Source organism: Ruditapes philippinarum, unplaced genomic scaffold (assembly GCF_026571515.1).
Source record: "Ruditapes philippinarum isolate M1 unplaced genomic scaffold, ASM2657151v2 ctg4731_1_1_1_1, whole genome shotgun sequence".
NCBI lineage: Eukaryota > Metazoa > Mollusca > Bivalvia > Venerida > Veneridae > Ruditapes > Ruditapes philippinarum.
The window spans coordinates 43,067-59,869 of NW_026860730.1; the positions used below are offsets into that span (position 1 = coordinate 43,067).

At 33.2% G+C, this 16,803-nt stretch overlaps 1 protein-coding gene across 1 annotated transcript; it reads left to right on the plus strand.

The window, feature by feature from the left end:
• The first annotated feature begins 1,089 nt into the window (after positions 1-1,089).
• Positions 1,090-16,066, plus strand: LOC132713194 (uncharacterized). Its single transcript, XM_060695680.1, has 16 exons — positions 1,090-1,204; positions 3,693-3,778; positions 4,512-4,718; positions 5,186-5,422; positions 6,029-6,189; positions 6,317-6,433; positions 7,718-7,826; positions 9,999-10,159; positions 10,874-10,975; positions 11,534-11,602; positions 11,947-12,067; positions 12,619-12,743; positions 14,013-14,079; positions 14,589-14,701; positions 14,944-15,052; positions 15,492-16,066. Exons 1-16 carry the CDS (start codon positions 1,188-1,190, stop codon positions 15,638-15,640), a joined length of 1,950 nt encoding a protein of 649 aa, XP_060551663.1. The 5' UTR covers positions 1,090-1,187; the 3' UTR covers positions 15,641-16,066.
• Positions 16,067-16,803: the final 737 nt, after the last annotated feature.

Below are 16,803 nucleotides of genomic sequence, written 5' to 3' on the forward strand. Positions count from 1 at the left end.
GGGGGACTGTAAGTGTTGGTTGCTCTTCTCTGATTACTTTTTTCGTTTATTTCACAATATTTTCCTTTTTAATTAATTTTCAAAAGTTCTATTTACTTAAAACGAACATGGAGGCATGCTGCTTTAAGAGTGTATATCATTTTCATGTAATTTCTTGTATCTGTTTGTTTTGGGAAAGTGCAATTTTTGTTCGTACTATGTACATACATGTAACAGTGAGTGTTTAAATAAAAGAATTTGTTTATTATTCTTCCGCCACTTTTTATTTATTTGTTTGTTTAAAAGTGTGTCAGAAAACTGGAAATTATAATGAAAAAGTGCAATATTTGTTCGTACTATGTACATGTACATATTAAACTGTGAGTGCCTAAATAAAAAAATGTTCTTTTTTTTCTTTAACTTGTTTTTCCTGACTACAAAGTCTTTGTCGATTGATAGAAAGTGCAAGGAGACAGCCTCCTTGAAACTGTATGACTGATATAGTTTTTATAACAGTTGACATTGTATCGTCATTTTCAAAATTTTGTAAAATTTTAACAAGTCGGAACCGTTATTGTTAAAAGGAAAACCGGGTGAGCATCCGCTGTGAAAGTACATATCAGATCGTTTTCATTTAAACATAATTGTTTGAGATCGACTGCGAAATAGGTACTCTTTATACTTATACTGAACACTTTCTAGTACGCTTCCTGCATGGTTGTAAAAAAAGTGCTGGTGTTCATATAGAAACTATTGTTTTGGTCCGAGTAGTGCTCGAAACTTCGAAACTTTAAAAACTTGGGTGAGAGGCCGATCCACAAACCCCTTGGATATTGTATCTTAAACACATACTATTTAAGGAATCATGTCTATTTTTAGAACAGGCAAAATGTCTCTATAATAATCATAAAATGCCCGGATTAGATACATGTATTTTTTTAAAAGTGATTAAGTTTAAAACCTCCATTATGGCCAATATTTAATATTTTAATCATATATTCATAAAATTCAGTTTGATATCGACCAAAATAATTTATCTACCGTGAATAATTTCGACCTTTTTGATAAAGTTCGATAATAGTGCATAACAAAGAAGATACGGTCATATATCTATCTCTATATATGTATATACGTGTACATGTATATTTAATTTATGATCGATACGGCGTACAGACGGACAATGCCCATTGAGTAGTGAAGAATTGAAAATGAGGGATTTTATATTGTAAGTGTTTAAAGATTTTTTTGTATGTGTGTTTCATTTTAAATATACTTTCTTAAATAAATTAATTAAAACCATGGATACATTATATCTATAACATGCATTGAACGAGATAAGTTTATATGTATAAAATGCTTATTATTTGTTTTAAATAATTTTAGACGGACGTTTGACAAAATGTTGAAGAATTATCTACAGGGTTTAGATATGTATGTACAATTCGAAATGGCGCACGTTTTCCCCTCATTAATACGACTTTCTTGTAAGTGTTGCTCTAGTTCGGAAAAGTTCGGAAAACTTCGTCTCTTTCCGTTCATATCAACGTCAGCTGACCAAGAGTAACATTACATCTTGTCAATAAAACGCTTCCTGAAATAAATTATTAAAATAAAAGAAAATAAAAAAGATGTTTCTTGAATTTGCATAAATTACAGTCATTTATTTAAGATATGAACTTTTAAATGAATGACAAATATTTTGATCATCACCCTTGGGTACATGTAGCTTTATAACTGCATGTATGAACATTTGAATTGACTTCATACAGTGTATGAGATAAGATAAACGAGTCCATGTCGATATTAATTTAACAACAATACTTTATCTCATAAAGTATGATAAATTGATATATTATGATAATTATTGACACACAGTCTAATCAGTAATGATTGTTAAATATAGTCAAAAGTATCAAATAAGTCAATTATTTTCTAGTTTTGAAGAGATTTAGTGGACAAAAATCAAAATATGTTTTATTCACTTTTTCCCGAGTATGTAATTGATTGATTAAGCGAAACTTACCTTTGGAAATGGGGAGGCGGAGGTTGATCATTATGTTATCCAACATTTGATAAGAAACTGTGACACACAGACAACAAATATCCCGGGGAAGGGACTATACATTCCGAATTGTAAAAGCCCCGTAAAAGCACTACCCTGTGGTGGGCATTGGGGGTGAGTCAGATAGTAAATTTCTCGATAAATTTCTCTGCCATGAGAGTACCGTAATCATTTAGCTACCTTTTGAAACCGAAAAATTGACCGGCAGATCGGGGGAAGCCAGAAGGTGAACATTCTCCACATTTCCCGCTTTTTCCGGGATGGGGACAGAGGAAACAATTCACCGGCAATAGTGATATATATTCCAAAAGCTTAGCCATATCGTTGTCTCTGAGAAACGAACTAGCAATGCTAGTGTTTTCTATACAAAGAGTTCACGAGTTACTATCTCTGGCATTTGTTCGAGAACACGTGATTTATCTGTTTTGCGGCATTTAATAAGCATTTACGAAATATCCCGGTTTTCATCATTGCCGATCTTATTATGCTACGTGTAAGAAGGGAGCCAACTGTGTCAAAACTACGAGCTCACAGTAAATCTAGTATTCTCCCTTGTTAGCGTCACGTGTTTTTTGTAATTTACAGCGATTGTTATCCGCAGTGCCCATTTTTAACTATTTTACTTAATTTGATTTGTCATTTATTTTAAAGAAGGACCTTTTTTCTGGAACAATATTATTTAACATCTAACTACAAATGACAGTCCGCTTTTAACATACAATAATATATAATACTGCTTGTTTGTAACGTTGCTTTTCATTGGACATATACATGTAGATTTTTAAACACGGCTGCTGGCTGTCGGTTTATGAAGAAATCTCACTTTTTTTCTCTTTAAAAAGTTGCGTGCTGTCTGATCAATTCTTTAATTTACTTATATGTCGGTCTTATATAAACGGTTATTTGTATCTTTGCGATACAACCGTTTACATATACACAGGGCCATATAACCTGTAAATTATAATTACTTATAATTTGGAAATCTTTTACTTCTTCTAAGATGCCTGCGAGTGCCTAGAATAATTTACGTAAGGCACCGGAGGTTTTCCTCCGCCAGAGAAAATAAAATGTAATCGTATAATATATAGTTACAGTGTCGGTGTTACTTGAGATCTAATACAAAAAAAAGATAAATACATGCATAAAATAAAAGAACAGAAACATACAGCAAATTAATCAAAACTACAGTTTTCTAGGTTTCTCTTTTTTCTCCTTCTTTTTCTTCTACTTCTTCTCCTTTTTCTTCTTCTTCTCCTTTTCCTTCTTCTTCTTCTTTCCTTCTTCTTCTTCTTCTTCTTTTCCTACTTGATCTTTTCCTTTTCCTTCTTCTTCTTTCCCTACTTTGTCTTCTTCTTCTTCTTCTTTTCTTCTTCTTTTTTTCAATATTATTTACATAACGAAACAACAAAGAGTTATACATGAAACTCAAAAACTTTGAAGGGCAGAGTTATCATTTGTCTGCATGGTACTCCTTCTAAATGTGGTCTATCCACCTATGAAGTTTTGAGGTCTTATCTCAAATAGTTTTTGAGTTACACCCGGTCAGAAAGGTCGAGCTATGGGCGGACAGATAGAAGGACGTACGCAGACTTTTATCATATCCGCCAATGAAAGATAACTACAGTTGAATGTGTAACGTTTTGTTTTTCAGTACAATAATATTGTCCGCCTGTCTGGCGTTGACAGGCGCACAAATGGACACTACAGTATGCACTGGCCAAATACCAGGGCCAAACGGTAAGACTTACCTTATCCTTAGAAGATTTCTAGGGCTAGTTCACGCAAATACTCCGTTTTAAAAGGCCTACAATGCAACAAAATAATTTCACCTTCAGCGTTACTGACTATTAATATATTTGTCCCTTCTCAAGAAGAAATAAAATATTCATTTCTGAAGTAATATGTGAATTTGAGCCGTTACTCTGGCCTCCATGCCGATTGTACTACCAGTCACTTATTTTAAATAACCTTCTCCTTGTAGCTATAATGCGACTCTCAATAACTTAAATATGGAGTCCGAAGAGCTTAACCAAGGTCGGTGGTTCTACACAGGTGTCCGCTTGTTCAAGGTAAACCATCTGATTGGAATTTTACATTTTACAGTCTACGTTATCTATCATGTGTGTAGGAATAATGAATACGTCTCTGAATATAAAACAGACAGAAAGAAAAAAAATCCTAAAAGGAGATTATAAGTATAAAAGGGAAGTAACTCAGTGTGTAAATTATAACTACTTTAAGAGTTATAACTGAAGTAACCTCCCCTGACATGTAAAACATATATCATTTTTATCTATACAAAGAAATATCTTCAGTTTCTGTTTTATTCCTGTCCTTAAACCATGTAATCAACGCTTATCAATGCTTTAAGAGGTGCAGAATATGCCGGAAAGTGACGGAATATGTTCCGAAAAATGACGAAATATGCCGAATTTTTTGTAAAAATCTTTTTTTCTCTCTCATTTCTCAGATCCACCACTGCCACCAAGCTTGCCAAACCAGTTTGAGGTTCACGTTGAGGCTAACATTAACAACCGTAACTACACTACCAGCTACCATATATATTACGACCAGGTCAATAACAAGGTGGCCACTCATGTCGACAACGCCGGTACGAATACCGAGGACCTCTACAGATTCGATACTAACGAGTTTTTCCATGTCGATCGAGACAATGGTAAGGGATAACGTGTGCATTTGTATATGTTTTTCAACTCATTTGTCTCAAATAAAAGTAATAATAATGATAATAGTGATGATGATGATGATGATGATGATGATGATGATGATGATGATGATGATGATGATGATAACAATGATAATCATTTGTTAAAACAGTTTTATCAAAATATATAAATTCAAAGCTAGATTGATCTTATTTTTGTATTCTACATTAAACAAGTCACTGTTTAAATTACGTTTTTCGCTTCCATATCTATATTTCATAAATTTCTGTTTGTTGGAACAGATGTGTCATTCTTGATTCTGTCTTAAACGCCACTCGTATTTTAAGCTTTTCATATATAATATTAGAAACCAAAACATAACGGCCTCTGTTTGATCCTTTACATAAAAAATGGTCTGGTATATTTTGTAAGCATTCATGATTTATGCTAAACAAGAGATACCCACTCATCGTTCCAGGTATATGCACGGTTCAACCATTGTTACGTTCCCCTCAGTTGTTCCTGTTTGGAACACCAGTCGGGGATAAAGCGGTCATGAAAACGCCCAGTGAAGTTCTTCACTTTAATGAGACCGGAATTCAACAGAAATGGATAAACCAAACAGTAGTGCGCGGGATCACGTGCAATTTATGGCGGTCATGTCTGTACTGGGATAGCACGAAATCTACCATGGTAGTTGACTGGTACTTTAGTGGTAAGCTGAGTTTGTTCCAAAATTAAAGGACAGGTTAATAAGAACGGAAATAAATAAATAAATAAAAATGCGCTATTATTTTTGCTTCAAAAATTAAAAGGTTTGTAAACTATATTATCGGAGAAAGAAAAAAGTAATAGCCTCATATACATGTACATTGTAGTCCCTAATTGTGTATTGTAACTCAATCACCAGGAGTGTTAGATTTATTTATTTATTTATTTATTTATTTATTTATTTATTTATTTATTTATTTATTTATTTATTTATTTATTTATTTATTTATTCATTCATTCATTTATTTATTTATTTATTAGTTTATTTATTTATCTTTCTATTTATCTACTTTATTCATTCATTCATGCGTTCATTTATTCATTTTTATTTATTTATTTATTTATTTATTTATTTATTTATTTTTTTATTTATTTATTTATTTATTATTTATTTATTTATTATTTATCTATTTATCTTTTTATTTATTTATTTATTTGTTTATTTATTTATTTATTTATTTATTTATTTATTTATTTATTTATTTATTTATTTATTTATTTATATTTATTTATTTATTTATTTATTTATTCATTTCTATTTCATTTTCAGCTCCACTTTGGCAAACAGCTCGATTAACGCCTCAATTACCTGTGCGCGCGCATGTTTACGGCAATACCTTAATGTCCAATGGTAAAAGACGAACATTTGATCATATGTATGAATTTGCTGACTTCATCACAAGTCCAAGAAAACATATGACAGCGTTTGAGGTAAATCAAACTATCCTATCCTAGGGTGCCTTGAATCTGTTGTAGGAATGCATTATGAAATCACTTAACACAAGCAAAAAAGCTAATTATCATCGACATTTATTTACTTTATCATTTTTTTTTTCAGACGCCCACCGGAGTTTATTGTCCAAGAGCGAAGAACATTAAACCTTTACCGACACCTACCTCATCTTTTCATTTCACCGCCGAGATTATTTACGGACAGTCTATTTCCCGCATTAAGGTAAATAAAATCCTTGTGTTTTATCATGACGTAAAAAGTGACGTCATCACCAACGTATAGATTCCATCACCAAATATAATTATGTATTTCATCATTCGAATACATTCATTTCATCGCAGAATACAATATTCATTTGATCGATGAATATATCACACCGTACAATCAAATGGGCAGACAGCTGTTCCAGCGTCGACAGCTGTACCAGTATATACATGTCGGCGCAGGGAATACAATTGACGTACGGTAAGTATTCATCTGTTTTTAACATATCCAAACTGTGTTCGAGTAAATCAATGTTATGGAATCATAGTCAACATCCAAAGGAGCATGCTAACAAATTTCTGGTCCTGTGCAAGCTTTACTTCACGTGAATTTTGACTGAAAATAACCACAATATCCGATGAGATGCGTAATTTTTAGTTTAAAGTCACAAAAACGTACATTTTCTCATGATAAATCCTTTTTTCATACGATTCGTAAACGTCAACATTTCGTCATTAAATATTCCAAACCATACCTTCAAAAAAGCTTTTCTGTTAAAGTTATAAGGTATTTAAGTTTGAGTGTCATCAAAATTTTAGTAACGTCATCAGCTGTTCGCCTCTTTTTAATAATAACATCGACAGCAATTCATCGGCAAGAATGAATAACGCTGAAAGCCGTTCAAAGAAACAATTTTCAGCGCTTTTCTGCTACAGTAACTAGGAAAGAGTAAAACTTTTTTGTTCATTTAAAATATAACTTTATTCATGTACGGTGTGATATTGCATTTTAACAAGCTTCACACTAACAGATAGGGCTATCAAGTGCACGATATAAATATGCACAGCACAAAAAATAATGTTAACACGCCATATGACGTTAAAAATAACGTAAATAAACCAAATGGCCTAAGGAATACTACTTTTAGGCTCAATGTAGTTCAGTAATTTTTTATCGATTTTCTTTTTTGTTAGCATGTTTGAAAGGAAATAGATATATTATAATGCACGGTTGATCGTTCAAATACTTAGCTGTGTAATTATTCACTCAGGCATGTCAGTCTCCATGATTTGTATATTCCTGCGCATTTGAACGCAAAACCGTGCATTATTCTACAACATTTCAATCAAAATAGATATATCTGTTTCCTAATTCAGTCGTTGAATATCTGCATTCAGTTTCAAATTTAAATAAAGTACACCCCTGTGATGCAAGTTAGAAGCCAGCTCAACAGGCATATGGTACGCTTAAACGTTACGTTACGTTAACGTTAAACAACGTTAAAAACTTTGATCATTATAGGAATGGTATGACAGCGACATGAACCTTGTACGTTACGATTACGATCCTCTAGGAGCTGATAGAAAATACGGGTCTCTACCTTTAACACAGGTGCACGACTTTACTACAGGTAAGCTTCCCTGGTTCTCACGTGACTATAAAATTATTCACGTGACATAAAAAAATCACGGTACGTAAATATAAGGTACCTTGAACAGTAACTTAGTGTGCCCATGAATAAATAAATAATAGTCTGTACTATGGAACGCCGTGACTGTCTTATGTAATTAATGTTTTTGTTATCTTGTGAAACGATGATATTATTTTGTCGTTTCAGCATGTTAACATGTGCAATTAACATCATGTCTTGTCAAAGGAACATGCTGACTTGTACAAACAGCATGTTAACTTGTCAAATTATTATGATGACATGTGCAGATAACATCCTAACTTGTCCAAGTATCGTGATGACTTGTGCAAACAACATGTTAACTTGTCAAAGTATAATGATGACTTGTGCAAATGACATGGTAACTTGTCAAAATGTAATGATGACTTGTGCAAACGACATGTTAACTTGTCGAATTATTGTGATGACATGGGCAAACAGCATGTTAACTTGTGAAAGTGTCATGATAACTTGTGCAAACGCCATGTTAACTTGTCAAAGTATAATGATGACTTGTGCAAACGACATGTTAACTTGTCGAATTATCGTGATGACATGTGAAAACAGCATGTTAACTTGTCAAAGTATCATGATAACTTGTGCAAACAGCATGTTAACATGTCAAATTACCATGATGACTTGTGAAGACAACATGTGAACTTGTCAAATAATCGTGATGACTTGTGCAAATGACATGTTATCTTGTATCATGCTAGCATGTCAAAACGTAATGTTAACTTGTCAAAGTATTATGATAACTTGTGCAAACGCCATGCTAACATGTCAGAATTCCATGACGACTTGTGTAGACAGCATGTTAACTTGTCGAATTATCCTTATGACATGTGCATACAGCATGTTAACATGTCCAAGTATCATGATGACTTGTGCAAACGACATGTTAACTTGTCCAAGTATAGTGATGACTTGTGCAAATGCCATGTTAATTTGTCAAAATTTCATGATGACATGTGCAAACAAGATGTTTACTTGTCAAATCATCGTGAAAACATGTGCAAACAATATGCTAACTTGTCCAAGTATCATGGTGACTTGTGAAAGCGACATGTTAACTTGTCAAAATTTCATGATGACATGTGCAAATAGCATGTTAACTTGTCAAGGTATCGTGATGACTTGTGCAAACTCCATTTTAACTTGTCAATGTATCATGATGACTTGTGCAAATACCATGTTATCTTTTCAAATTATCATGATGACTTGTGCAGACAACATGTTAATTTGTCAAAAAGTCTTGATTGTACAAAACACATGTTAACTTGTTAAGGTATTATGAGCATGTCATCACGATAATTCGACAAGTTAACATGTCGTTTGCACATGTCATCATGAAATTTTGACAAGTTAACTTGTCGTTTGCACAAGTCATCATGATATTTTGACAAGTTAACATAACGTTTTCACAAGTCATCATGATACTTTGACAAGTTAACATGCTGTCTGCACATGTCATGATAATTATTTGACAAGTTAACATGCTGTTTGAACAAGTCAGCATTGTCTTTTGACAAGATATGATGTACATTGCACATGTTAATATGCTTAAATGACAAAATAATATCATCATTTTACAAGATAGCAAAAACATTGATAGCATAAGACAGTCACGGCGTTCCATATTGTACTATCAAAACAAAATGTTAATGCTTCCATTAGTGTAAAGATTTGATGAGTATAAAATAGCTTATTTTAATTTATTTTCCATAACATGTTACGGCATTATTTAAGCAAAACCATTCGTAACGAAATACTTGCGATTCCAACATAGAACTTTTTTCCGAACTGTATTAAACATGGACAATGTATATGTAAATTGACAGTAATGATATAAATGTTAATTTATTGTTTGGTTCAAGTTAAGAAGAAAAAAATAAAGTAAGAAAACAATAAATATGTATATCTACCTATATTCTTAGGTTTATTTTACTTTTATTAAACATCGATCAAAATACTGATCTATTTCCAAGAACCTATATATACTTATGATTACTTTACTTCTTTAAAGAATAGATCAAAGCAATTAAATGTACATGAACATTCATATACTAAACATTTTAAAGCAGGGCATCTCTCAGAATTAATATAAAACATTCATACACATTTTGTCTTCAGGTGTTGCGTACGTTATTGATACTTTGAGAGGGAACTGCACAGCGACGCCAATTGCTAATACTGGATTTGACGTCAGAAATGCAGATCCTACGCACGTGCGTATAAGGACGTCAAAGGAGTTCTTTTACTTCGACAAAGCCTCTTACATCTATGAGGGACAGGTACGTTTTTTTCTGAATACATGTAACTTTAAATAGCAGTTTATTGATAAATATAATATATTTTAAGTTACTAATTTACGGTATATTTCTTGTCTACTTGGTTCTTTTTTCCGTAAATGTCAAACATTTTACTCTGTGACTCCATGTCCAGAATGATTAAGTTTGGTGACTTCTAATTACATGAAAACTTCACCAACCTGTAAGGGACTCGCTAAGGGAAGGTCGATCGTTCTACTCAGTGTAAAAGACTTAATGAGTGCCTGAACAAGGTGTAAGGCTGGATAAGTTGCTGACATTTAAAGTGCCGGTGTTACATAAAGCGAAATATATGACATCAAAATATAGTAATGGCATAAAACCTAACAAATGTATAATTGAACAAATTAAAAAAAATCTGTGTACACGTTCACCACAAGACCGTTTTGTGTTCAATTCTATATTTTTCTATCTAAAAAATCAATAAACTACGTGACCAAAAACCATCAAGAACGTCGGTAACGTTGATTCTTTTAAGAGTTGGTCAGTCTTTTAATAATATATACCCGATAAGTCATTCAAAAGCATGTTTATAATTATGTAATGGTCAATCACCGTTACACAAAAGTCAATCTCTTGAAATATATTTAATTTAATAATTCAACTCAACAAGATAGCAAAAAATAAAGAAATACCATAATGTCATTTCAAAGAAAATGATATCTTCTTGTTTTTCAGAGACTTGTCCGTAGTATTACCAGTGACGTATGGATAGCTCAAAGAAACGATTGGCCTAGACCGAACTCTGCTAATTCTACGTGGGAATGGTATTTTGCGAAAGTAAGTAATTTAGATGGTACGTGGGAGGCGGACGAGGGAGGGGGTGGGGTGGGATTGGCGGGGGACGTGAACGATAGCTCACATTTATGTAAACGTCGATAAACAAGCTCGTTAAGATCGAAACCTTCAACATTTTCCATTTTTGCCATTGTGGGTGGCCTTTGCCATTCGTTTATTTCCGTATGTTTCCGTTTAATTCCGTAAGCTTAACTATCCTGCTACCTGCAACCTGCAGACATATATTTTTTATAGAAAATCTCAATGAATTTCAAAATAAATAGAGTATTTGTTTTAAGAACTTTAAAAAAAGACTAGCTAGCTACCGTACGGTATCATTATTGTAATTACATTACTAAGTTTTTTCTTTGAATATTTAAAGTGATTCAGAAATTGAAAAAAGGTAGTTTTGATGTAATACATAACACAGACACAAGGCGTTTTGAGCTCCAAACCCCAAGTGTCTGCGGGCTTATAAGTCTTATTTGACTGATATCTAAATATCTCATGACGTCACTTGCATTTTATTACGTCATGTCACCCGGATATTCCTATTTTCAGCGGAACTATACAACTAATGCACCAACATCATTTGGTAACCCGACAAGAATGGTTTTGGATGCTGGACTGGTATGTAAAATTTTGTGATATTCTGGAATATTCTTTAGACGCTTGTTGTCTTGATTTTTAATGAGCGTCTATTTATAAATAACGTGACTCTGTAACGCCGTTTAAACTATAAGGATTAATATACTTTTGTGAATAATTTTTGGTTAACTTGCTAACTTATTCACGTATTAAGTAAAGTTTAAAGTACAAAAAATAATTTCACATAGATTCGAGCAATAAATAGCCCTAAGCAGACGTATTTTTGTTAATGTTTCGTAAATTTGTTCATTCATCGGAAGAATTACGGAAAAGGTCGAAGAAAGGCGGAAATAAACGAAGTTTTACCATTTCATTTCTACTTTCAGGGTCAGCATTATGTTTACAATATTTACAACTATCAAGAAAACCGACCAATGATTTGGTCGTATGACATCAGTAATTGTTTTAACTACACTGAACGTAAAGACTTTTCTTTTAAACTGCCAGGTACATTTATTTTATAATATTTATTTCATTTACGAAAGTTTAACTTTTTTCAATTTCTAACATACTAAGCATAAGATGATTTTTGAAAGTTTTAAAATTTCCCAACTGTTTAAGTTGATTATTTCGCTTCATCTAAGCTGGGTTGGGGAGTGGACAACTGAAGTTAAAATGCGCATGCGTGACGGTGTGATTCGGGTTGAACGCAGCTAAATGTTTGGGCCATCTATTAGTTTATTGCGAAAGTAATACTTTAATAGTTAAGGCAGTCCGTATAATTCCAAACGAGTTTCCTTTTGTGGTATTATGGACATTTCATGAAATTAGACAAAAACATATTATTTGTTCCTTATTGATTAAATAACATGTGACTATATATAACCTAATTATGTAATTATTGAATTGTGGATTGTAATTCATATGTTGTGAACAGTAGAGTATAGAATGCCCTCGACCTACATAATGATTGTTCTTTTTGACAAGGAATATAAACATCATGAAACAAACAAAAAAGATGAAGTTAAATAAACAAAATTGTGTTTCATTTGTTGCAGGAAGTTACCGAAAAACGGTCAATGGAAATATGGAAGGGTTCCGTTACGCCATCATCAGAGCTATCGTAAAGGCGGGAACTGTCAACAAAATCCCACTGTCTATGCTTCGTATTAACAATGTGCAGGTGAGTATTCCATCGAGTTCCTACGAAAGACCGATAGTGCCATTTCAACTTCGTGAATTCTTGATTTCATCTTCACGAATTCACAATTTGAATTTGAATTCCATTTTCTACATATATAAATCATGATTTCAACTTCATGCGTTCACGATTTCAGCTTCAAAGAGTTGAAATTGTGAGTTCGCGAAGTAGAAATCGTGAATTCATGAAGTTTGAGTCGTGAATTCATGAAGCTGAAATCGTGAATTCGTGAAGTAGAAATCAGAAATTCGTGAAGTTATAAACCAAGAATTCACGAAGTTGAATTCGTGAAGTTGAAATCGTGATTTCATAAAGTTGAAATTAGTTAGTAATTCTTTGTTTAAATTATATATTAAACAAGGAGGCCTAATCAGGTCAGAATCCGGGAAGAGTTTTGTGCTCTTTTAATGCATTTAGGACGGGTGCCGGAAATTACTTTAAAATAACGTCATTGAAGGAAGAACGTTAAAATGACGTCATTTCGACCATTTTTAGACTGAAACTGTGTGCCTAGGATAACGTCATTTCGCCGTTATTAATGAACTTATATACATGTATACATACTCTACTATGATAAAATATATATGGACAAACTGGAATTGATTTCCATGAAATTTATTTAATTGAGACAATTTTTATTTAGAATGCCGTAGAATATGGTAGACTATGCAATAAAAATATTTGAGATAGCTTTGTGGTTCAGATCGGACTATCCGTCCCTAGGGCACCAGCCTTAGTAGCGTTACCGCCCAATGCCGGGACATCCTCGGGACGGATTTTGCTATCCGGACCAAAAGCATGACAGATATTTAGGTTTAGAAATGGAACTAAAATCTATGGTAGCTGATTTAGTACATTTTGCGCGTTGCATTGTCGGTAGCGATAACACAACCTATATCGTTATCGTATTGTCGCTAGCGTATTACGCCAAATGGTGCGTTATCGCACTATCGTCTTGTCGTCCTGTCGCTAGCGAAGCACGCTAAACGGCGTGTTGTCGTGCGGCGCGTTGTCGCAAAGTCGCCAATCATTCGAGCCAAGCGACAATGTTACATCAACACGTCGGACGCCAACGCACCGTTTGGCTTGCGTCGTTCGCGACAGGACGACAAGACGAAAGTCCGACAACGCGTCGTTTGGCCATTTGTCGTGCTGTCGCTAGCGACAATACGACGCACTAAAGTGTTCCAAATCAGCCACCATAAAAATCCTTGCCAACAATAACACATTTTAATTTTATTTATTTTGCAGACTGACTACTCTGACAACAACGATATAACCGTACAATTTACATTATTGGACAAGGCACCACAAATAGGTAATGCACATTGTTTCAATCCTACAGAATATATCTATATCAGAGGTGTATCCGAATAGTGTTGAAAACTATGTTTGCTCTTTTATGCCTTTTGAATCAGTTTGGTGTATTTTAAAACATATTATTAATAAAAGACGCTCTCTTGAGTGACGATTTGGGGCTGGAGTGGTGGCTTACAGGTAAAGCTGTCCGCCTTTCAAATTTTAACTTGTTGGTTTCAGCCCTGGAGAGGTCACGGTCATTTTTTTTTTGCTTAATGACGATTATACTGCGGGTAATTCACGAAAGCAGACTCAAAGAAGAAAATTATTTTTAAAAGCTATTAATTGTAAACACATTTGAGCTTTAATACAGTTATCAATTATTTACAACATTAACAGATTTTCTTTTACTAGACTATATCTTTACAAGTTGTAGGAAATATTTGTAAACTTTTATAACGTTAAATCCAGAACGTTAATTCCTAAATATCAATGAAATAGACAAAGGAATAAATGTCAATTATACAGGTGACGTCAGCAACCCAAAGCCGGAAAACAGTCTGGCCGTTGTCGCAAAATCTATTTCCGGTGCAATAAACGCCGGCCAGATGATTGTGAGTCTGCAGTCGCCAACTGCTACAGTAAGTATACATCTATCATGTCAGTACATACTTATCAATGAAATATCGAGAAATATTGAAAACTAAAATGCGTATTTTATTGTCCGTATTTTCACAGTAAAAATACTTTTCACTGCAGTGAAACATATTTTCCGTATTTTCACCGGTGTCTCACTGGACTACTTTTTTCTAAATTCAGCCAATATATAAAATTAAAAAAAACTCTTCTATTAATAAGGTTTAAAAATTGTAATTGTTTTAAGGCAACCATGGTTGCGAGGCCGTTTTCACTTACACCTGGCACAGTTGTGAAAGATGCCTATTACAAGCAAACGCAGCAGGGATCAACGACTACTACCGGTGTTTCCGGTGGTATGTACAAAATATATTTTTCCATTGTGAAGATTGAACACCACAAAATAATTTCCTTCTACAGTTTTACATTCCAAAAATATAAAAATATCTGCAGCCATCAAAAGGGTACATTACTCGAAACAAAACAAAATATCGTGGTTCATTTTGCAAAATTTTGTTATAATAGTATAAAAGGGTTAATTTCGTCATTTTATATAACTATACAAATCAAGTAGACATATTCATAATATTTACGAGGAATGTTAAAATAAATTTATGTTTTTATTTAAACTAAATATTTTGATGAAAAATTTAACTTGTAAAGGGAGAAAACTAGTACATACATGCATTACCATTCTGATACTAGGGTTGTCTCTCTTCTAATTAAGCATTTATTTAATGAAATACAAGTTTTCGTATAAATGCCTATCCAAACTAATTCTCACTTGTTTTCCAGGAGCAATGGCTGGAATGGGCGTGGCTTTGCTGGTCGTATTTTTCATCATAGGCGTGTTCGCCACATACATGTTCTACAGAAAACAGGGCGGGGCATTCGGGCCCAAAAAGTTTGACAATGAAGTGGATATAACAAACAGTTCTAGCTAATGAAAATTTACATTTTTTACTTTTAATTATATTATACAGTATTATTTCACGTTACTACGTTACTAAAAAAGACATGTGTCACGGATGTAACAGCGAATAAAATACTACAAAATAGAGATTACAATGAGCTAAAACAAAATGTTATAGTCCATCAATCAAAACTAATCTATACACAAGACAATAACCATCTGTTCCAACGATGTGGAAAATTTGTTCAAATAGTAATGGTGGCAGACGCTTTATGTAAATTTAAATTAATGAGCGTCTGCATGAATTATATGTCTGACCAGCTAACACGAGATTTCAACGAGAAGTCGGCCAGTAACAATATTATGCATCATTTTATTTTGTGTTTAGATAATCTTTGTTATCATTCTCAAGTAAATTGTGTCTTATAAACTTATTAAAAAATACATCAAAAACTTTTGCAGGGTTTGATTCAATATCTCCATATACGACAGTTACTGATCTTAAAACAGCATGATTTTCGAAGATTACATAAAATTTTCTGTTGTACTAACATTTCAAATTTCAGTTAAAGCAAGCATAAATTTTACCAATGGCAATGAATTCTTACCATGAGGGTATCACAGACACTTGAGGTTTGGAGCTCAAAACGCCTTTAAAATCCAAATAAAATGCATATTTGTCAATCCCAGGACATGTACTGATCATATATATCAAAAAATCTTAATATATGCCGTTTTGAAAAAAAATCATATTTCAACAACTATAATAATACACAAGATAAAAATGTTCGCCGGAAAAATTCCGCACCCCTACCGTCATAATCACCATGTATTTTATTCCATTTCCAATATTTTCACATAATCCTTTGGTCCAGAAGATGGTCAATTTTAAACTTCAACGGTAATATAAACAACGCAACAGCCGAAATAAACATCAATATTATCGCCGTTTTTTTTCAACAACAAAATCTTTCGATAAATTCAATGGACCAGACTATAGAATAAATAGAGTTGTTTCCCTTTTTTCTACAGGGGAGGTTACTCTATCTGACTTAATGGAAGGTAAGAGTGATTTCCCTTTGTTTTTTCAGGGGAGGTTACTCTGTCTGACTTAAAAATGAAGAGTGATTTCCCTTTGTTTTCAGGGGAGGTTACTCTGTCTGACTTAAAAATGAAAGGTAAGAGTGATTTCCC